We start from the raw sequence: 22,334 nt of genomic DNA, 5'->3' as shown, positions 1-22,334 counted from the left end.
GTAAAAGATGTTTCCCCTGTACAATGTGACATAAAATGCACACATTCATAGGAGTACTTCTATTCCGCAAAATGTAAGTGTGCTTGGACTAAGCACCTGGTACTGTTAATATTGGGGAATCAATAAAGGTCATTGAGCTCCCCTTTTGGCTGGTAGTATCTACTAACATCTAAAAGTCCATACAGATGTTCCGTTCTTGGCTTGTGTGCTGGTTTTCAGGCAATAAATTGTGCTGATTGTTAGTAAGGTGATATGAGATTTTTTTTTGTTAAGTGTATAAAAACATTGGTGGTAAGAAAGTGTATTATGAAAGGATGACTGACTGTTGAATAACAAAAAATGTTTTGGTATTTATTATATATTGGTAATTTTCCAGTATATGGAGATGTTAAAGTGGTTCTAAAGCAGAAGGCTTTTTACCTTAACCACTTTCCGACCGGGATATAGCTGAAAGACGGCTGCAGCACGGTCGGCTAGTTCTTGGAGGGCGTCCATGGTCGTCCTCCGGAACTCGCACTTCCCGCGTGCCCCCTAGAGTGCGCCCATGGAAGTGTCCGTGATGGTCGTTCGTCCAGATCCGGTGTTCTATTAGAAAGCCACTACCCATCAGAAATTGCAACCGAAGTGATGTTCCAACGTGGCCATCTTAGTACTCCCACACGCGTCCGCAGTAAGCCTACAGTCAGAAGGCGGCAAGCGGACATCTTTTTACACCCACCATAGTCTTGCATTTCACACTTATTTTTACCAGTAAACTGAGTTTGTATAGTGAAATGCAGTATTTTGAAATCCATCAAATTGTTCTGTCAGAATAGCAAACTAGTGATCAGCAGGCTTGCTGATGCTTTTAAAATTCAACATTAAAACAGTGTCGCAGACTTCCAAATACTGTGTTTCACTATATATAAGCTGAGTTTGCTGGTAAAAATAAGTGTGAAATGCAAGACTACGGTGGGTGAAAAAATATGTCCGCCTGCCGTCTTCTGACTGTAGGCTTACTGTGGACAAGTGTACCAAGATGGCCGCAACAAAACGCCACTTTGATTGCATTTTCTGACGGGTAGCAGGCATTCTGATAGAACACGGGCACATAGATCAGTGTAAAGGGCTGATGACACCAGTCCTTTACCACGTGATCGTTCCGTCCAATGATGGAGCTATCATTTGTAAACAAGTCCTGTTCAGCACCCCCCTCTCCTCACACTGATCAGTACAGTGTGTGCGTAGAGGAGGGGGTTGGGTGCAGCAGCGCTTGTGGGCTGGATGGGAAGTGCCCACAGTGCTAATCTGTGCCACGTAATGAACCATGCCACGTCAGTGCTTATCCATGCCACTATAGTGCCAACCGGTGCCTCACAAAAGTGTAATGGGTAGGAAATTTAATTTGAAATTTATGTCCCTTAGAACACCTTACGGTGCTCCCTGTATTTTGGTGTCGGTTTTGTTATGCACATAATATGTGTTTGAAAACATAAATGGACAACATTGTGTAAAAAAAAATAATAATAATAAAAAAAGTTTTCATTGTCTTTCCACAGTTTCCATAAACTTGTGGAAAAAAATGACATATACAAAAGACTCATTATGTCTCATAGATTATGTGTTGGGGTGTTTGCTTTCCAAAATGGGGTCATAAGTGCAAGAGATAGTCAAGAAATTGTGTAATTTATGTCCCTAGAATACCTGACGGTCAGGGCAGGACTTAGGATGGTGGGGGCCCTTGGGCTTGAGTCACTTTCGAGCCCTGCCTTCTATACATTACCGTATTTATCGGCGTATAACACGCACCCCAAGTTTAGGAGGGAAGTTTAAGGAAAATACTTACATTTAAATGCCCTTCAATGCAGCCTTATCAGTGTCCATCTGCAGCCTTGTCCTTGCAGTCTTGAAGTTTAAAAATGGTGCCGCCAAGATACAGAGTCCTGTGTATCTTGGCGGCTCTCGGGTCCTCTCGCAGTCCCGAGCGGAGCCAAGAGTAGCCGAGCGTACTCGACTTGGCTTACAGTCACGCCCAGTCCCTGTGTTATGCTCATCATCGGGAGGGACTGAGCGTGACTGTGAGCCGAGTACACTGCCGAGCCCATTGGCTTGAGCCCAGTCAAGCCCAATAATATGTCCGGCCCTGTTGACGGTACGCCCTGCATGTTGGGCCTCTGTATGTGGCAAGGCTGTAAAAGTCTCACATGTGGTATCGCCATACTCAGGAGTAGCAGAATGTGTTTTGGGGTGTAATTTGTGGTATGCATATGCCATGTAAGAGATATGACAATTTTGTGAAGAAAAAAAATAATTTGCATTGAATTGTGGGAAAAAACTACCATTTCAAAAACCTTACCAAGCCTCTTACTAAATACCTTGAAATAAGATGGGCCGTTAGTACATCAGGTGTGATCAATTTTCAGTGATTGGCACCATAGCTTGTAGACGCTATAACTTTCACAAAGACCAAATAATATACACTGATTTGGGTTATTTTTACCAAAGATCTGTAGCAGTATAAATTTTGACCAAAATGTATGAAGAAGAATGACTAATTTGCAAAATTGTATAACCAAAAGGAAGAAAAATGCAATTCTTTACAAAATTTTTGGTATTTTTTCGTTTGTTGAAAAAATAAAAAAATGGAGTAGTGAGTTAAGTGCGCAAGTGGTTAATGCATGCTCTACATTAAGGTGTAAAAAAAACTCTCTCTCCCCTCTCTCTCCCCTTCCTCCCCTCTCTCCCCTCTCTCTCCCCTCTCTCTCCCCTCTCTCTCCCCTCTCTCTCCCCTCTCTCTCCCCTCTCTCTCCCCTCTCTCTCCCCTCTCTCTCCCCTCTCTCCTCTCTCTCCCCTCTCTCTCCCCTCTCTCTCCCCTCTCCCCCTCTCCCTCTCTCCTCTCTTCTCCTCCTCTCCTCTCTCTCTCTTCTCTCTCTCTCCTCTCTTCTCTCTCTCTCTCCTCTCTTCTCCTCTCTCTCCTCTCTTCTCCTCTCTCTCCTCTCTCTCTCTCTCCTCTCTCTCTCTCTCTCTCTCTCTCTCTCTCTCTCTCTCTCTCTCTCTCTCTCTCTCTCTCTCTCTCTCTCTCTCTCTCTCTCTCTCTCTCTCTCTCTCTCTCTCTCTCTCTCTCTCTCTCTCTCTCTCTCTCTCTCTCTCTCTCTCTCTCTCTCTCTCTCTCTCCCCCCCCTCTCTCTCTCTCTCCCCCCCTCTCTCTCCCTCCCTGAGCCATTGCTGCTGTCAATCACAGCCAGTGGGGGGGGGGGGGGGGGGGGACACAGAGCCAGCTCAGCCAGACACCTAGCAGCTTTCACCAGGGGACCTAAGGAGGATCGGGGCTGCTCTGTGCAAGACCATTGCCCAGAGCAGGTAACTATAACATGTTTTATGAAAAAAAAGCAAATCTTTATAATCCCTTCAGGGCAGCCATTAATGTTCAAAGTTCAGCAGGGAACAGCCGAATTTCAATCCATGTATAGGCAAACTGGTTGTACAGAAGTCGATCTACTGATTGAGCTCTGTACTACCAGCCTGTCGAGCTTTCTTGAATGATCATGCCTCCGGCTATAGCTGGCAACACTGATCAGTGCGTTCTGATGACGGGGAAGAGCACATTAGCTCAGTGGGAGCGATTCTCCCATTCACCTTCACAATAGATGGATGGGGGAAATCTGAGCGTTTTTTTTTTTTTTTTTTATTCAACCCCCTGGTTGAACAAAAAAAGCATATTGCGGGCAAAATGTTTTTTTTTTATTTTTTAACTTGAGCAGAAAAATGTTAAAATGCCTAACAGTTGTTGTTTTGTGTGTGTTTGTATCCACGAGAGAGATTTAACTTATTGACCTAGAGCAGTGATGGCCAACCTTGGCACTCCAGATGTTTTGGAACTACATTTCCCATGATGCTTCACTACACTGCAGAATGCATGAGCATCATGGGAAATGAAGTTCCAAAACATCTAGAGTGCCAAGGTTCGCCATCACCAAAATAGAGCATCTTACAGTGGTCAACAGTTGTCTCCACACGGAAAAAATAAAAATTCCTCTTACCTGTTTCAGGGACAGGTTTGGAATGTTGATTTCCCATCATTTTTATCCTGTTGGCAGTGGTCACTAGGAAATATAGAGAAGAATCTGCCCAGCTGGGACACAGTGATAACATCTTGAAGTTGCTAACCTTCCCCACTCTGTCCAGAACTAAAATAACAACTTCAGGTATATTTTAATTAAAAAGGGAACTTTGTAACCCCATTATGTCCTCATCCAATGTTATAATGTGTCCATACACATCTCTTTCATGTTACCACAGCATGCCCAGTCTGCTAGGTTCACTGCCTCTTTGGTGACACCAGTCCTAGAAATTAATGATCTGTCTTCCTGTGGTAAGCAGATGCAGTTGAAGTAGGAAGGATGGTAAAGGGAATTGGGATGGTTTTGGTGAGTTTGTAAATACCACAGATATTAATTACAGCCAGAAGTTTGATAAAAGTCTTATTGTTGTTATTCCTACTTTTTTTTTGTAATTGCATATCTCTCTTGTACTTTAGGGTGCTTCTATTCTACTAATGCTTAAAGCATCCCTGTCTGAGGAGAAGTTCCATGAGTGTATTGTGCGGTATTTAAAAGAACATCAATATGGATCGACAAAGAGCGATGGTCTGTGGGACAGTATGAACCTGGTAAGTATTTATATATGTACTATAGTTCAACAATCCCTGGTGTTATCAGTTAATGTTGCTATCCAATTATGTTTTGTACATTTAGCAATGCATCCAACCCCCTTTGTTTAAAAATAAAAATAAAATCTACTGAGCTGTCCAGAACCAGTATTTGAAGGCACCTATTCCACATTTTCACAGCTCTTACTGTGAAGAAGCCTTTCCATATGTGGAGGTCAAATATCTTATGCTCCAGATGTAAGGATTGCCACCTTGTTCTTTGTGTTGACCTTTTAAGTGAATAACTCTACATCAAGTTCACTATATGGACAACCTACTGTATGTATTTATACATGGTGATCATATCGCCCCTTAATCACCTTCTTAAAGTGGTTGTATACTTTTTTTTTTTTTTTTCCTTTTTCTATTTTTACCTACAGATAAGCCTATAATAAGGCTTACCCGTAGGTAAAATGAATACAGTGCCTTGCGAAAGTATTCGGCCCCCTTGAACTTTTCAACCTTTTGCCACATTTCAGGCTTCAAACATAAAGATATAAAATTTTAATTTTTTGTGAATAATCACCAACAAGTGGGACACAATTGTGAAGTGGAACGAAATCTATTGGATAATTTAAACTTTTTTAGCAAATAAAAAACTGAAAAGTGGTGCGTGCAAAATTATTCAGCCCCTTTACTTTCAGTGCAGCAAACTCACTACAGAAGTTCAGCGAGGATCTCTGAATGATCCAATGTTGTCCTAAATGACTGATGGTGATAAATAGAATCCACCTGTGTGTAATCAAGTCTATGTATAAATGCACCTGCTCAGGGTTCTGTTGAAAGCGCAGAGAGCATCATGAAGACCAAGGAACACACCAGGCAGGTCCGTAATACTGTTGTGGAGAAGTTTAAAGCCGGATTTGGATACAAAAAGATTTCCCAAGCTTTAAACATCCCAAGGAGCACTGTGCATGCGATCATTTTGAAATGGAAGGAGTATCAGACCACTGCAAATCTACCAAGACCTGGCCGTCCCTCTAAACTTTCAGCTGAGACAAGGAGAAGACTGATCAGAGATGCAGCCAAGAGGCCCATGATCACTCTGGATGAACTGCAGAGAACTACAGCTGAGGTGGGAGAGTCTGTCCATAGGACAACAATCAGTCGTACACTGCACAAATCTAGCCTTTATGGAAGAGTGGCAAGAAGAAAGCCATTTCTCAAAGATATCCATAAAAAGTCTTGTCTAAAGTTTGCCACAAGCCACCTGGGAGACCCACCAAACATGTGGAAGAAGGTGCTCTGGTCAGATGAAACCAAAATTTTACTTTTTGCCCACAATGCAAAACGATATGTTTGGTGTAAAAGCAACACAGCTCATCACCCTCAACACACCATCCCCACTGTCAAACATGGTGGTGGCAGCATCATGGTTTGGGCCTGCTTTTCTTCAGCAGGGACAGGGAAGATGGTGAAAAAAAGGGAAGATGGATGCAGCCAAATACAGGACCATTCTGGATGAAAACCTGTTGGAAGATAAATCTCTGTCCCAGTTTCAGGTCTTTTGCAGACTCCAACAAGACAATGATCCCAAACATACAGCAAAATCTACAAAGGAATGGTTCACAAATAAACGTATCCAGGTGTTAGAATGGCCAAGTCAAAGTCCAGACCTGAATCCAATCGAGAATCTGTGGAAAGAGCTGAAAACTGCTGTTCACAAACGCTCTCCATCCAACCTCACTGAGCTCGAGCTGTTTTGCAAGGAAGAATGGGCAAGAATTTCAGTCTCTCGATGTGCAAAACCGATAGAGACATACCCCAAGCGACTTGCAGCTGTAATCGCAGCAAAAGGTGGCTCTACAAAGTATTAACGCAAGGGGGCCGAATAATTTTGCACGCCCCACTTTTCATTTTTTTTATTAGTTAAAAAAAGTTTCAAAAATCCAATAGATTTCGTTCCACTTCACAATTGTGTCCCACTTGTTGGTGATTCTTCACAAAAAAATACAAATTTTATATCTTTATGTTTGAAGCCTGAAATGTGGCAAAAGGTTGAAAAGTTCAAGGGGGCTGAATACTTTCGCAAGGCACTGTATTTCCTAAACCTGAACGGTTTAGTAGACATTCACTTTGCATGCAGCTGCTGACGTCAGTGGCCATGCTCTGTAAAGGTCCGGCAGATATTGCCAGACCTTGAGTGGCTCCGGCCATTCACAGTGCTGCTGACTTCTCGTTCTAAGGTAAGTATTTCAAAATGAGCTAGTATGCGGTGCATACTAGCTCATTATGCCTTTTTGCCTTACAGGTTTAAAAAAAAATAAAAAATAATAATTTGTGTAGGTATACAACCGCTTTAACTAAATTCAGTTCAGCTAATCCTTTCTCATAGCGCAGCTCATCCATGCTGCTTATCAGTTTGGTTGCCCTTCGTTGCACTTTTTCCAGGTCCCGAATATCCTTTTTGTGAACTGATGGGCAAAACTGAACTGCATATTCTAGATGAGGTCTTACTAATGATTGTACAGGGGCAAAATTATGTCCATTTTGCTTGTTTACTTGGCATCACGTTATTACCCAGATTTCTCTCAATCGCTGACTGTGTTTAGCCTCCAAGTGCATAACTATACATTTATCAACATTAACCTTATTTGCACATAGGTGCTTAATTAAAGAGTGCATTGAGATCTGCTTGTGAGTTGAGCTATTCCATTACACAGCTTGACATCATCTGCAAACCCAGAAATTGTACTTTAAGGCTGGGTTCACATTGCAGTGATGCGGGAACGCCGCAAATCCGCTGCGGGTTCCCGCATCGCATACCTCCCGGCGGCAGTTCACACTGCCCTATGCGAACTGCTGGTAGTGTCAGTGAAACTTTAATGACACCCCCAGATCAGTTCGCATATCGCAGTGCGATCTGCAAACTCGGACAGGAATCGGATTGCATGGTGTGAACTATCTGTATGGCTGAACTCGCATCGCTCAGAGATCGGATGTGATTTGCAGTGCGGTGCGAATCACATCCGGTTCTCGTCACCGCTGCAATGGGAACCCAGCCTTAATCCCAAACTATATCATTTCTAAATGTGTTAAACAGTAAAGGTCCCAACACTGATCCTTGGTAATAACCCTAGACCAGGAGTCTCTAAACTTTTCAAACAAAGGGCCAGTTGACTGCCCTTCAGTCTTAGTGGGGCCAGATTCCGGCCAGTGGTGGTAGAAAATGTCCTGGGCCCAGTATCAGTGAGGATAAGTACTCAGAGTTGGTGATCAGTAGGAGGAGGAATAGTGCCCCATCATTGATATTAGTGGGAAGAGTTGTGACCCATCATTGGTATTAGCGGGAGGAATAGTGCCCCATCGGTGATACTAGTGGAAGGATTAATGCCCCATCTTTAGTATCAGTTATAGAATTTCTTTGGGACTATGTCAAAACTTCTTTGTATACACACAGCTGAAGAAGGTATTTAATAACCATGCATTCTCTTTGTCCCTAGTCACCAACCAAATTGTCTTGTGAAGAGCCTGCATGTTCAGACATGATCTTTTAACTGTTAATATATTTGAAGGATTTCTTTGGGTTTGCCTTATGCTTTCGTATTGTGTAATTTTTGTTTTACATTTTTGCTGCCTTGATTTCCAGAACCTGTACCTCCGCCACCTTCATCTCTGTGGTAAACATCTCTCCTGTTCATAGCTGGTGCTGCCATGAGGAGGGGTTAGCCACAGGTATGAGTATGGTCCTGGAGTACAGGGTACAGCTGGGACTATTTTTACTGTAAAGGTATGTATTTACCTATGTGAGTTACTCTGAGTCGGGAGGAGGGAAGCTTTAAAGGGCATCTTCACTAAAAGTGTTTGGGTGTCTCCTAATGTTTTGGCATATCGGAGTGTCCGAGAATACAGTATTGAAACAGAACCTTAAAATAGCTACTGAAAATCATAATAGTCTCCATACACACGAGGCCATTTTGCACGTCAGGATGACCATATTACATTTTCCAGCTTCTCCTTCTGAATAGTTCTCTGGCTGCCATTCTAATCCAATGGTTTTTAGGAGTGCATTTCATTCTTTTTTTTTTTTTTTTCTTGTGACCTGTTTTTTGGCTAAAGCCAGCTGTCGGCTAACGTCACAAACTCGGTCCCAGCTCTGAAAATATCCCGACCGTATGGTCAGGATCCACCCAGATGTCTTGACTGGCAGCTGGCTGGGCCTCTCAGCAAGCTGAAAAGATCTTGGGCCAGCTGCTCCTGTCCCCTTCACAGCCCAGCGCTCCAGTGAGCACTGGAGGGGCAGAGCAGAGAGCTGGCTATTGACCGTCAATGGCTCTTTGCAGAATGAAGACTGAGAGCTGAGGGGACCAGCTTTGTTTGATTGCAAAGTTCTCAATGTTGGTGGTGGTGGGGGATAGCTGCGACTGGGATATGTGCTGCATCCATATAAGAACAGTAAATATGACTTTGCTTTTTTTTCTATTTCCATACTTCTCTTGTAAGTGCAAGGGTGGCAAGGATTTTTTTACCCATAAATGCCTTTCCTATTTAACACTTGGTTACCCCTTGCTGTTGCTAACTAACTAACCCCAATTAATTCCTTTCTTTAGCCTTCTGGTCTTGGCTAGTTTTTTGAAACTGTTATTAAGGTAATAGCAGTTTGTTTCATTCAATTGGACTTGTTCTGTAATGTTGAGGATGTGTTGCTACTCACCCAAGTAGCTTCAGCAATTCAAAAGTGTAAAGAAATTTGTAAGTTCTGTATATAATTGTATTCTATTTTGTATGTATTGCACACTGTGCACATGGCACTAATAATTAGGGCTGAAACGATTAATCGACATTATCGATAATAATCGATAATGAAAATCGTTGTCAATGATTTTCATTATCGATTAGTTGGTCGCACCATGCGATCCGTGGCCACGGCCTTAGGAAAGGCCACGGCTTCGGCCTAGCTCCGGAGCTGGCGGCCATCTTAGCACACCCGGAGGCGGTGTTGTAAATTGTAACCCCGTCACTTCCGGTGCGGCTCCGTCACTGAAACGGCTGACGGCGGCCCTTTACCGCACATGAGCCACTTCAATGCTATTAACAGCGCATGCACAGGATATTTCTTTAGCGGTGGAGAAAAATTTTGGACTCAAGTGGGCGGAGACTTGCGGGCGGAGCTGGACAGATGGTTAGAACATCAGCAGCAGCCCCGCCCACCCCAGTAACATGCCCCCTGATCGCGCATGTGCGGGATATTTGTTTACTGTTGAGAAAAATTTATGGACGCATGCTGCTATTAACAGCGCATGCGCGGGATATTTGTTTAGCGGTCAAGAAAAATTATGGACTCAAGCGGGCGTAGACTTGCTGGGAGGGAGAGATGGAGCGTAGCTTGGAGAGGGGGTGCGGGGCCCCGTGCATAGCACTGACTACATGCACAGTACATTGTTCTGCCAATAAATACACCTCACTGTGCCCAGAAAGTACTGTACATGTAGTCAGTGCTATGCACGGGACCCCGTCCCCCTCTCCAAGCTCCGCTCTATCTCTCCCTCCCAGCAAGTCTACGCCTGCTTGAATCCATAATTTTTCTCGACCGCTAAACAAATATCCCACACATGCGCTGTTAATAGCATTGAAGTGGAGCATGCACGGTAAAGGGCCTCCGTCAGCTGTTTCAGTGACGGAGCCGCACCGGAAGTGACGGGGTTAGTTTTTTTTCTCTTTCAATAATTTTTATTGAATTTAACTCTTTGGTAAATACATCATGTATAATCAAAAAATAGAAATAAAGCAAAAAACATAACATAAAAGACAGAGAATTCAAATAAGGCAGGATGCATCAATCAGAAAAAGACAAGCTATACAAGTTATCTTATACAGATATATTTGGAACTATTATATGTCATGAAAGACTTGGAGTGTAAAGATCCACTTCATTTAAAATTTATATTAAAGATATATAAAAAAGGGGACACAAAAAAAAAAAAAGATATAGATATAGATATAGATATATATATATAGAGAGAGAGAGCGAGAGAGAGAAAAGGGAAATAGGAAAAAAAAAAAAGATTTGATTAAGGTTTAATTGGGAGGTGTAGAAGATTTAAGTCATAAACATAGCGGCAACTTCTAAGGAGACCCCCAAGGTCACCACTCCATCCCAATGGGCTCACACTGTGGAGTGGGATAGCTCGGGGGACTCCCGCCGAAGAACCCCCCATCTACGTCCCTTTAAACCCCCGGACAGCACCCAGAAGTTGTGCTCCCCGGAGGGAAGCGGACTGCCAAACTTCAAAATTCCCAATTCAATTCCAAATGAACTCTTTAGAACTAGTAAACTCCAGTTAGAACCACAAAGGTTAACTGAGGAAGAATGTAGTAGAATAAGGCAACATCAAATCCATAACTAAATATGAAAAATCCTGCGTAAAGAAAAGCAAAAAAAAAAAGGGGGAGAAGTAGAAAATGAATTCAGGAGAAAAGAGGGAGGGTAAGGGAGAGATGTACAGGATTCAGGGTCCTGGCTCCATCCATGTTAAATTTAAGACAGAAGGTGTCCTGGAAACAATTGTACTTTGATGTGTTGGGCCCATGGATCCCATGTCAATTCAAATTGTTGAATGGTATTCCGTAATTTAGCTACTATTTGTTCTTGAACCATAATCCAGGAGATTTTGTGCCTGGTAGCCACAAGGGAAATCCTAGAAGTTTTCCAAGCTTTTGCTAAAGTGATCTTGGCTCCCAAGCACATAAAAAAGATTAGTTGTTGAGTATGTTTAGGGGTATTGTGTAGCCTGCGGTTCAGAAGGATATAAGAAGGATCTTGTGGGATTGGGGCTTTCGAGACCTTCCTCACTAAATGTATAAAGTTATTCCAAAAATTTCGTATGCGGGGACATGTCCACCATATATGTAACATTGTACCTAAAAGACCACATCCTCTGAAACAAAGCGGTGAAATCTCTGAATACATCTTTGAAAGTCTCACAGGAACATAATACCATTTCGTTAGAATTTTGACATTAGCTTCGATTAAGGAAACATTCAAAATACCTTTGGAAGAACGTCTAAAAATTTGAAACCACATTTCCGTATCTAGTTGGATGTCCAAGTCTTCCTCCAAGAACGAGCATATGTCGGTTTGTCACTCCTATCTGCCAGGGACGAGTAGATGAGGGAAATACCTCCTTTGCGGTGACCTTGTTTTAAGCACCATTGCTCGTAAATCGTAGCATTGTAACTATTTGATTTGTCAAGTTCAAGAGAATGTATAAAACGTTTAATCTGTGAAAGTCTCAATTGTTCTGAATCGGGCATCTCTAGTTTGGAGTAGCAGTGCCCCATTGAAATGGGTCCATTTGGTGTAATGAAATGTCCAATTCTGAAAAGGCCCTTGTTCAACCACCATTGAAAATCTTGGGTATTCAGGCCAGGAGGGAAATCAGGGTTATGGAATAAATGTACGAGAGGTTTCAGTGGGGAAATCAGATGTTTGTTTTTGTATAGTCTGTCACATAGTGCTAGGGATTGAGAAAGTGTGGGGGACAATATGGCAGGTCTTTATTTTGTTGGTCTCCATAATAGATGATCTAATGTGTAGTCAGGTACTGCCTGGTTCTCAATAGAAACCCAGTCTGGGCTATTAGTTTTAGTATATATTGCTGAAAATTGTGCTAGTTGTGCTGCTTGATAATATAAAAAGAGATTAGGAAGTCCTAACCCACCTTGGATTGTCCGGCGGAACAGGATGTCACGCGTCAGTCTATGTCCCTGTTTTCCCCAGACAAATCCAACCACTTTTGATTGGAATTTGTTGAGGGTCAACTTTTTAATAGGTATGGGAAGGGCTCTAAATAAGTACAAAATTCGAGGAAATAAGTTCATCTTGACTGCATTGAGCCTGCCCAGCCAAGACAATCCTTCTTTAGACCATTTAGTAAAATCTGCTTCTAAAGATCTGAAGGCGGGTGGGTAATTAGCATTGTATAAATTACTGACACATTTGGTGAGAGAAATACCCAAATAGGGAATCCTATCTGTGGCCCAGGAGAAAGGAAAGAAGGGCGCAAGTCGGGAGATGGTTAATGAGGGAACTGAAATATTAAGAGCAACTGACTTGGAAGTGTTAACTTGGAGACCTGAGATAGTTTCAAAGTCCCGGAGGAGATGAAGTAAGTTGGGGGTGGAGATTAGGGGTGAGGTCAGAAATATAAGCATATCATCGGCAAAGAGCACATTTATGCTCTTCTAAACCACAGCGAACACCTTTTAATATTTGTATCTGCTCTAATGGCGATGGCTAGAGTTTCTATAGCTATAATAAAGATTAACGGTGACAAGGGACAACCCTGTCTAGTACCTCTACAGATATCTAATGGTTGAGAAAGGTGGCCTAATAGACGTACTTGAGCAGAGGGGCTTGAATATAGGGATTTTAGAATGTTCATAAAATTTGCCCCGAAACCCCATTTGGTGAGAATTTCAAAAAGATATGGCCATGAAACAGAATCAAATGCCTTCTGCAAGTCCAAAGACAGCAGAAGGCCTTCTTGTGCCGGGCCTCCGTCCCATTGCGAATTCAATAGTGATATTAAGTCAATTGCCCTTCTCACCTGATCCGTTCCCTGTCTCCCCGGGATGAAGCCCACCTGATCCTTATGAATATAGTTAGATATAAAACTGGACATTCTGTTGGCTAATATCTTAGTCATAATTTTAAGATCATTATTGATCAGCGAGATGGGTCTGTAATTTCCCACTTCACTAGTATCTTTACCAGGTTTCGGTATAACAGAGATAAATGCGGTATTAGAATCATTCGGGAGGGGGGCTCCATCCCGGAGAGAATTAAAGAACCGGGCCATGTAGGGAGCTAATTTTGATCCAAAAGTTTTGTAATATCTGACGGAAAAACCGTCGGGGCCCGGTGCTGATTCAGATTTAAGGGTTTTAATGACGTCAAGTATTTCGGCCGGGGTAAAGGATTCATCCATTAGTTCTTTATGAGATTGATGTATGTAAGGTAGATCGAGGTGATCGAGGAACTGATTCCTAGCTTTGGAATGTGTATGAGTTGTCTTAGCGTAGAGGTTTTTATAATAATCATGAAATGATTTCAAAATTTCTACCGGATTTTGTGTGAGGGTACCCGAAGATTGTCTAATTTTAGGGAAGACCGAGGTACGAGTTCGAGGACACAATTTACTCGCGAGTTTGGCACCTATTTTATCCTTTTGGTAATAGAAGCGAGCTCCTGTCCATCGCAGATGTTTTTCTGCTGAGGTAGTGAGTAAAAGATTAAGTGCGATGCGTGCCCTATCAAGATCAGCCAGGCTCTCTGGGGTAGGATGTCGTTTGTGACTTTTGCTAAGTGTTTGGAATTCCTCTTTGAGTCGTATAAGCTCTGCAGAGTGTTCCTTTTTGAGACGAGCTGAGAGTTGAATTATTTTACCCCGCATAACCGCCTTGTGTGCCGCCCACAGGGAGCCTGGCGAAATTGAGTCTGTATCATTATCTGTAAAGTAGTCCGAAAGGGCTGAGTTTAATACCGCACAGTGAGCTTGATTGTTTAGTAGAGACTCATTAAGCCGCCATTGGAATGGTCGTTTATCTCCTCCTCCCCCACGAATAATTAAAGAAACGATGGAATGGTCAGAGAGAGGAATCATAAATTTTGGAGGATTCGACCAAAGAGATGAAATGTGGAGGAATAAAGATATGGTCTATTCTGGTTAATGTATTATGAGGGATAGAAAAGTGAGTATAGTCTTTGGATCGGGGATTCATTTCTCTCCATATGTCTATTAGGCCTGCTGATTGTATGGAATGTGCAACCCTAAGACTGCTTTTAGGAGGTCTTTTGGGCATTGGCTTTGTAGGATTAGATCTGTCTGAGGAAAGGTCAAATGGAATGTTCGAATCTCCCGCCAGTATAATAAATCCCTTCAGATGGGATTTCAGCATCAAGAGAGTCTTTTCAAAAAAATGGTCCTGGCGGGAGTTTGGAGCATAGTAGGAAACAAACGTGTAAGTCACTGTATTAATTGTCCCAGAGACCAGGATGTATCGGCCTTCTGGGTCTCTAATAGTTTTGGAATGATGAAAATGAACTTTGTTGGCAAAGCAAATCGCAACCCCTCTTGTTTTATTGGGAGCATTAGCTAAATAAAATTGAGAAAAGTTTTTGTGTAGGAAAATGGGGTTATAAGAAATGGGGAAGTGCGTCTCCTGCATCAAGATAACATCAGCTTTGAGGGCATGAAATTGTTGCATAATTTTACGCCTTTTCAATGGGGAATTAAGGCCTTGAACATTATTGGACATTATACGGAGATTAGATTGTACCGGTGAAGTAGAGATCAAGGGAAGAGCATGGAAGAGTTTATGCTATGTGCGAAAGGAGTACCTGTCTTTGTGGTGATCCCTGGCAGATAGGAGATGACACCCGTTCCTCTGAAAAAATGCTTGTGGAAAAAAAACTAGGAGAATCCAACCAGGCCCTGATCCTGTACAAGGGAGATAGGAAGGAGGATGTGGGTAGAATGGGAAGGGTAAGAAAGAGAGGATGAAAAGGGGGGAAGAAGAAGGTAAAGAGAGAATAGAGCTAGAAAAAGAGGAAAAAAATAAAAGAACATCAGAATATGCATTATATAAAATAGTAATTCAAGACAGAAAAAATTAGTAATGTATACAATAAATAAAATGGGAAGGGAAAAATCCCAAAGCGGCCCTAAAGGGACGCTGCAGTCAAACCCCGGTAGGAGATTTAGTTCTCCTATCGAAGTAAAGAGGGGGGTGCATTGTACCCACCCTGGACAATCCTGCCGCAGAGGTTAATTATCCTCTGGTACTGAAACCAGAAAAAAAAAATCTGAGCACCTACTAAAATAAGCATAGGGGATATATAAATAATGAGCAGCTGCCCTCCTCTTCCTCTACAAAGTGGGTGACCATGAATTAATGGCATAAAGAGCCATTATAAGAGAAAAAAAAAAAAAAAACATCAAATATAAAGCCAAAAGGTCAATTGGAGAGAGAAATAAATAATACAATTATAGAGGAAGAGGAGGGTAATACAGGCACCACAGTAAAATTATATGTCAAAAAGAAAAGATATTTTTAAATTTTCCACATTGGAAGCAAAAAAAAATAAAAAATAAAAATAATTTCTTCTTGAGGAAAAAAAAAAAAACCTGGAGATTTTCCAAGGAAAAACAGGACCTATTATCAACCCGGCCCGGGTAAAGGTTCGGCCCTGAGGACAAACCGTAAGGAAGTCAATTTTTCAAACAAAAAATTTGACAGTTCAGGTGTATATTCAGGTTGTTGGAGATTCCCTCGACCTCTTGGGCATCTGTTTCTGCCATATTTGCGTCAAGGGGCTTGTCGGTGAGGGGCGTTTGGATCAAGAGGTTCCTTTCGGTGTAGGAGTCTGTGGAAGTTCCTGATTAATCAATCCCAACTGAAGCAGAAGTCGTTCTCCATCTTGGAACGTCGAGAAATGGTATGGTTTATTGTGATATGAAAAATTCAGGCGTATAGGAAAGGCCCACCTGTAAGGGATTTCTTTGCTCGTCAGAACTTGAAGTAGTGGTTTAAGAGCTCGTCGTTTTTGGACCGTGTATGGTGATAGATCGGAAAAAATTTGTATGGAATGATCCTGAAATGACAGAGAATCTGAGGTTCTGGAAACTTTCATTATCTCTTCTTTCACTGAATAGTAGTGAGGTTTCACTATAATGTCTCTAGGAAGACCATCTGTGCGAAGAGGTTGCAGAGCCCTGTGAGCCCTGTCTAATTCTAGACGATCCTGTGAAATTGTGGGAATTCAACTTTTGATGAGGTCTTGGATAGCGAGATGAATGTCCTTGATAGATTCAGGAATGCCTCTAACACGGAAATTATATCTCCTCGACCTATTTTCGAGGTCGTCAATTTTGGCTGTGGCTGTTTCCAAATGATCCTGGAGTTCTTGAATCCTGGCTGTGTTTTGGTTAATGCGTAGGCATGACTGATCTGATTGTTGCTCTATTGCATCAATCCTGGTTCCTATTTGTTGCAAATCAGCATGGATGGAAGCTGTGATCTGTGTGGCAGTCTGAGATAAACCTCTGAACAACATTTGGGAGAATGCGTTCATCATGGAGGCAAAGTCTGTGGGAGGTGAGGGCGCATCTCTAGGAACTATGTCCCATGGGGCAAAGCTGATAGGTAATATATGCTGTATGGATGGGTTACTTTCCCCCCCAATATGTCTCAGAAGGGGGTCCGTGGATGCTGGGGATGGGGTCCCGGGTTGAATTTCACTCACTGTGCCGTTTGAAGTTGAAGAGAGGTGCTTAACTGTGTAGTCTTGGTCCGCTATGGATTCCTCATTGCAGGCTGTGTGTTGTGAGGTAACGGCGGCCATCTTGGATCGGCCTGACCTCTCTAACGCTGTGGAAAGCGCGGGTTTGGGGTTCCGTCGGGACTTAGAACCGGGCATTCGTGTGAAGCCTGCGTTTTCCCCAATCCGATGTGACCGTTTACCGGTAAAAACGAGGGCTCAGAAAGTCGTGGCGGCGAACGTTAGTCCAGGGTGGCGCGGAGCTCCCGGTCTATGCGGCCATCTTGGACGCTTCCGTGCATGCGCCAAAGCGGGTTAGTTTTTTTCATGGGTCGCAGAAAAACTTACAACAAATCTAACCTAATAACTAACTAACTACTATCTATTAGATAGTAGTTGGTTATTATCTAATCCTATCAAAGCCTTTCCACTTGCTCGGCACAGCCACATTGTTTATTTAAATAAAAGGTATAACACTATCTTCCCCCCAATAAAATGCAGCTTATTACAAGCATATCACTGATGATTTTCACCAATAGGCGTCATCCCGGGACTCATCACGGCGATCTGTTTGGAGGAACTTTGATCGGTGGTGAGCTTGGCACAAATCATCAGTGATATGCTGACTGTTTTTATTCTTGTAATGAGCTGCATTTTATTGGGGGGGGGGGAGGGGGATAGTGTTACTCCATCATTGGTGTTTTATTCTGCAGTTTGAGTGTAAGGCCCCTTTCACACGGACGATCCGTTCAGGTCCGCCTGTCATTTTTTCTGGCGGACCTGAACAGATGCTCCATAGAGGTCTGTGAAACGTTGGATGTCAGCTGTGACAAGTCCGCTGACATCCGACCCGCTCTGATCCGAAAAAGTGTGACGGAGGAAAAAGCTATTTTTCCATCCGTTATCGGATCGGGTGACGACAGACACTACGGTCCGTCGTCACCCGATCTCCCATAGGGGAGAGCGGTGCTGTGACAGGTCCGTCCCTGCGCAGTGTGCAGAGACGGACCTGTCATCTTCCTGCTCAGCGGAGATTGCTCCAGCGAACCCCGCTGAGCTAGCGGATATCCACGGCGCGGATCAGCACTGATCCGCCCCATGTGAAAGGACCCTTACACTCAGTTTTTTCATTATTACTTTTAAATAAATGGAAAAATTGCATATTACTTAATTTTTTCGATTAAAAATCATATATAAAAAAAAAAAATCGGCCAATTAATCGATTATGAATATAATCGTTAGTTGCAGCCCTACTAATGTTTTCATTACACGTTTGCATTCTTTTGAGTCCTAATTGGAATTAGTCTGCCTATGTTACGCCTCTTGTTACCATACACGTACAATTGTAATAATAATGTGATGCCTACATAATCATGTGTATAAAAACCTTCAATTGCGTCATAATAAAGCGGAACAGTTATGTGGAAAGATGCAGAGTGTATCTTTGGTGTCTGTTCCCTACTTCAGTAGTTATTAATTTGGAACCACCAATCAATATGAGGATAGCAGTTGCCTATCTATAAACATCTTCTAGATAAAATAGTTTTAGAGACAAGAGGGTATAAGCACAAGCAGAGACAAGAGAAGACTGGCCAGTCATTATGGGCATTAAATTAAGGGAATGAAAGGTAAGAGACCCTCAAAAATGCCCAGCGCAAGAGGAGCACTATAAAATATATGAACCGAAGGTGCATTTCTGCCTATACTTAGCCCCTAGAACAGGGTTTTTTTCCCCTCAAACAATAGGTGCTGGAACTCAACCACGACCCCCCAAAACCCCTCCCACCACACACCCTCCAAATCACATCAAATAGTGAGTGTGGTCATATTTCACAAACAGTAGAAGTGTCTTAAAGGGGCATTAAATATCAGGACTGCATTACATACAGAGCACAGAGTTCAAGGGGGTTTGCCCACAGAGTGCAGATCTGTCACTTGTAAACACAGAAACCAGACAAAGGGTCTGAGCCAGAGGTGGTGGAGGGAGTTCCACCAAATTCCCCCTGAAAAAAATCCCTGCTCTAGATTAAAGTGGACAGGGCTCCACAATGGGTAACTGGGTTATCACTAAAGTCCACAGGGACTAAGAATCATGCAGAGTAAATAGCTAGAGAAACGGCTATCTATGTGAGCAGGATGGATCAAGGGTGACAACACAGACAGAAAGGGACATTTTGATGTGAAGTTGTGGGATGCATTTTGGGTCAGGCACTACAACTAGTAAAGTCAAAATGGAGAAATGAGCATTAAAACAGAATACTTTATATGTTGTCAGAAAGAGAAGATAGGATGAGCACTATGGCTGCCCATCTGATCATAGAAGCTGAAATATGGGATGCAAAGAAAAGCAGAATTTAAGCAGGGTAATATTAAAGAGAGTTAAAAGAAAGTGAGGCAATGATATGCATGTGTCATGTACAAATGGGGAAAAATGTAAGCAATTTTAGAGAGAGATTTGTGTATGTGTGTGAATGCTGGAACCTTTCGTTCGATTTCTTGTGTGTCATGTATGCAGATGTGACCCCCTCCTTTGCACACTCATGAAAGAATGTAGCCGGGATGAGAGATCAGTGAAAAACTGGAAGGACACCATGCCAATTTCTGTTTTTTAGACAAAACATTTATAACAAAATGTGCCGGGTCAATTAATTTAATTATAAACAATGTGATCACAATTATTTTGACTCTGTTTTCCAAACATGGTAAAATGAAGGTTACATTTAACCGTGTATTACACAAATTGAATATCCTTTGATAGTGGAAAATGTCTTAATTTAAGGAAATATATCTCTGGATATATATATATTTAGAATTGGGATGTGATATTGAGATTATCAATTGAGTATTCATTTCTGATATGTTTTTTTTTTTTTTTTTTTTTTTTTTATTAATAATATAGATATATTTTATATATTGTAACTGGTTTAGACAACCTTTTGGTTGGAAATTAAATCCAGGTTAATGGGAAAATTTTTATAAAATGGGATTAGTTTAGATAACAATTTTGGAATTTTACATTTATGAGAGAAAAAAAGATGAGGTTGTTAATTGGAATACAGCTGCCATAATATTTAACAAAGGCAAGCTGGATGGGATACATACGTTTTTCTACAAAAATGAAATCTAGAGGTCTGATAATAACTTGATGTGCGGTCCATGATGTGAGAGTAATAATAAATACAATTTAAATGTAACAGACCTATCACATCAAATCCACACACCCTGTTAGGATAGATGCCACCTGCGGCCAGTTGTTGTATAGTTTTTGATCTGGCTGAGCGTTTTCTGTTCTGTCATATATATATCTTGTTGGGCCTTTTTATGTATTTATTTTGAAATTCCAAAGCAGAATGTGTGGTTTGTGAAATGATGTGCCCCTTTTTTTCCTTGTAAGTGTAGTGGCATGCATGACCGCCGGGTGTAGTTAGCATTTATTACGTTATGACATTAGGAAAATAGTGTCCGATGGAAACTAAGGACTTGTGTTATCTAGCTGAAACTAACGACAGAGCAAGCAATGAGAAATGTATAATATCGGCAGGAAAAAATTTTCTTTTTGAAACATGAAACTGGAGTTCTTACACAAACCGCATGAAAATCTTTAATTGCGTCATAATAAAGCAGAACAGTTATGTGGAAAGATGTGGAGTGTATCTCTGTTGTCTGTTCCCTACTGCAGTAGTTATTATTAATTTGGAACCACTAATCAATATTTGGATAGGAGTTGCCTAGCTATAAATTTCCATGTTAAGACGTTTTGGTAATTTTTATACTGTACTTTCTATAGTTGTGTTTTCTTGTATCATTCAATTTTGTAGAGTTCAGTAAAGCATCATTTTAATGTCATGATAAATAGGGAAAATCACAGAACTAATTTTAGTTCTTTGTATAGCAAAAACTATTTTGTCTTAAAATTACCTCTATTCCTCCCACTCCCTCCCTCCTCACATTCCTGGCTGAAAAATATCCCTTTCCCTCAAATCAAAACCAAAAGGATACTCTGAATTCACCCTGCTCTGAAGAAGAATTGGTTCAAATTATTAAGTCTCTTTAAAAAAAAAACTCAGCTCCAGGCCCTGACGGTTTTACATCGCTATACTACAAACAATATCAACAACTTCTAATTCCCCACCTCATGAAAGTATTCAATAAGATCCTAAAAGGGGAACAATTCCCAGAGGAAATGTTATTGGCCAATATGTCTCTCATCCCAAAACCTAATAAAGATCACACACTACCACAAAACTACAGACCAATCTCTGTTATAAACAACGATCTGAAGATTTTCAGTAGACTCCTAGCCAATAGACTTTCCTCAATCATCCCCACACGTATCTCCCCTTTTCAATCTGGCTTTATCCCGGGAAGACAAATTACTGTTAACATCAGACTAGTCACTAACATTATACAGGATGCAAACTTACGCTCTAAACCCCTGTTAATGCTGAGCCTGGATATTAATAAGGCATTTGACAGTGTCTCCTGGAAATTTTTAGATCTAATCCTTCAAAGATATGGCTTCGATGGAGCATTTGTGCATGCTTTTCATGCACTTTATCACAACCCCTCCACGAGAATTAGAATTCCAGGTTGCAATTCAGATTTTTTCAAAATTAGTAGAGGAACACGGCAGGGATGTCCCCTTTCCCCACTATTATTCGCACTAGCGATTGAACCATTAGCTACATCTATCCTTCTTCATGATGGCATTAAGGGCTACTCCACAACACATAATTCATATAAATTAAGCATGTATGCAGACGATATGTTAATTTTCCTCTCTCAACCTCATGAAGCATTACCCAACCTATTACAAACGCTTAACATTTTCTCATCTCTATCAGGCTTAACAGTAAACGTTTCTAAGTCGTTGGGTATGCCGATAAATATACCAACCTCAAACCTGGAATCCCTACGTACCTCTTTCAATTTTTCCTATTCTTTAGATTCTCTCCCCTACCTAGGTATTCACCTTACCCCTACTTTTCTGGATTTAGGGACTAAAAATTACATTCCATTGATACATAAGCTGAGAGCCACATTGAAAATATGGAAATCATATAAAATCTCATTCCTGGGCAGGATAACGGCAATTAAAATGACACTACTCCCCAAAATTCTATATTTATTTAGAGCGCTCCCTGTCAGACTTAATAAAGCATTGATTACGAAGTTTCAATCCGATATTAATAAATTTATTTGGTCAGACTCTCACCCGCGCCTTTCAAAATTAATTCTATATAGATCCCAAAAACAGGGAGGACTGGGCCTCCCTGATTTCTGGTTATATTACCTGTCACCCAGATTAACCCAAATCTCCCAATGGCATATCCCGAACCCAAGGGTTCCATGGGTCGCATTCGAAAAAAAATCCATTTTCCCATT

General features: G+C 41.6%; 1 protein-coding gene across 2 annotated transcripts in view; it reads left to right on the top strand.

The window, feature by feature from the left end:
* LNPEP (leucyl and cystinyl aminopeptidase) overlaps positions 1–22,334 on the top strand; it is a 204,165-nt gene that overhangs the window by 117,994 nt on the left and 63,837 nt on the right. For both annotated transcript variants that reach the window (XM_077462351.1, XM_077462350.1), the window contains exon 9: positions 4,517–4,648. In XM_077462351.1, the coding sequence (XP_077318477.1) occupies positions 4,517–4,648 (132 nt within the window). The remainder of the gene's footprint in view (positions 1–4,516; positions 4,649–22,334) is intronic.

The sequence above is a fragment of the Lithobates pipiens genome, unplaced genomic scaffold, assembly GCF_037356315.1.
Source record: "Lithobates pipiens isolate NorthernLeopardFrog02 unplaced genomic scaffold, aLitPip1_a1.2 Scaffold_3, whole genome shotgun sequence".
NCBI lineage: Eukaryota > Metazoa > Chordata > Amphibia > Anura > Ranidae > Lithobates > Lithobates pipiens.
This window is presented reverse-complemented; position numbering and strand designations above follow the sequence as displayed.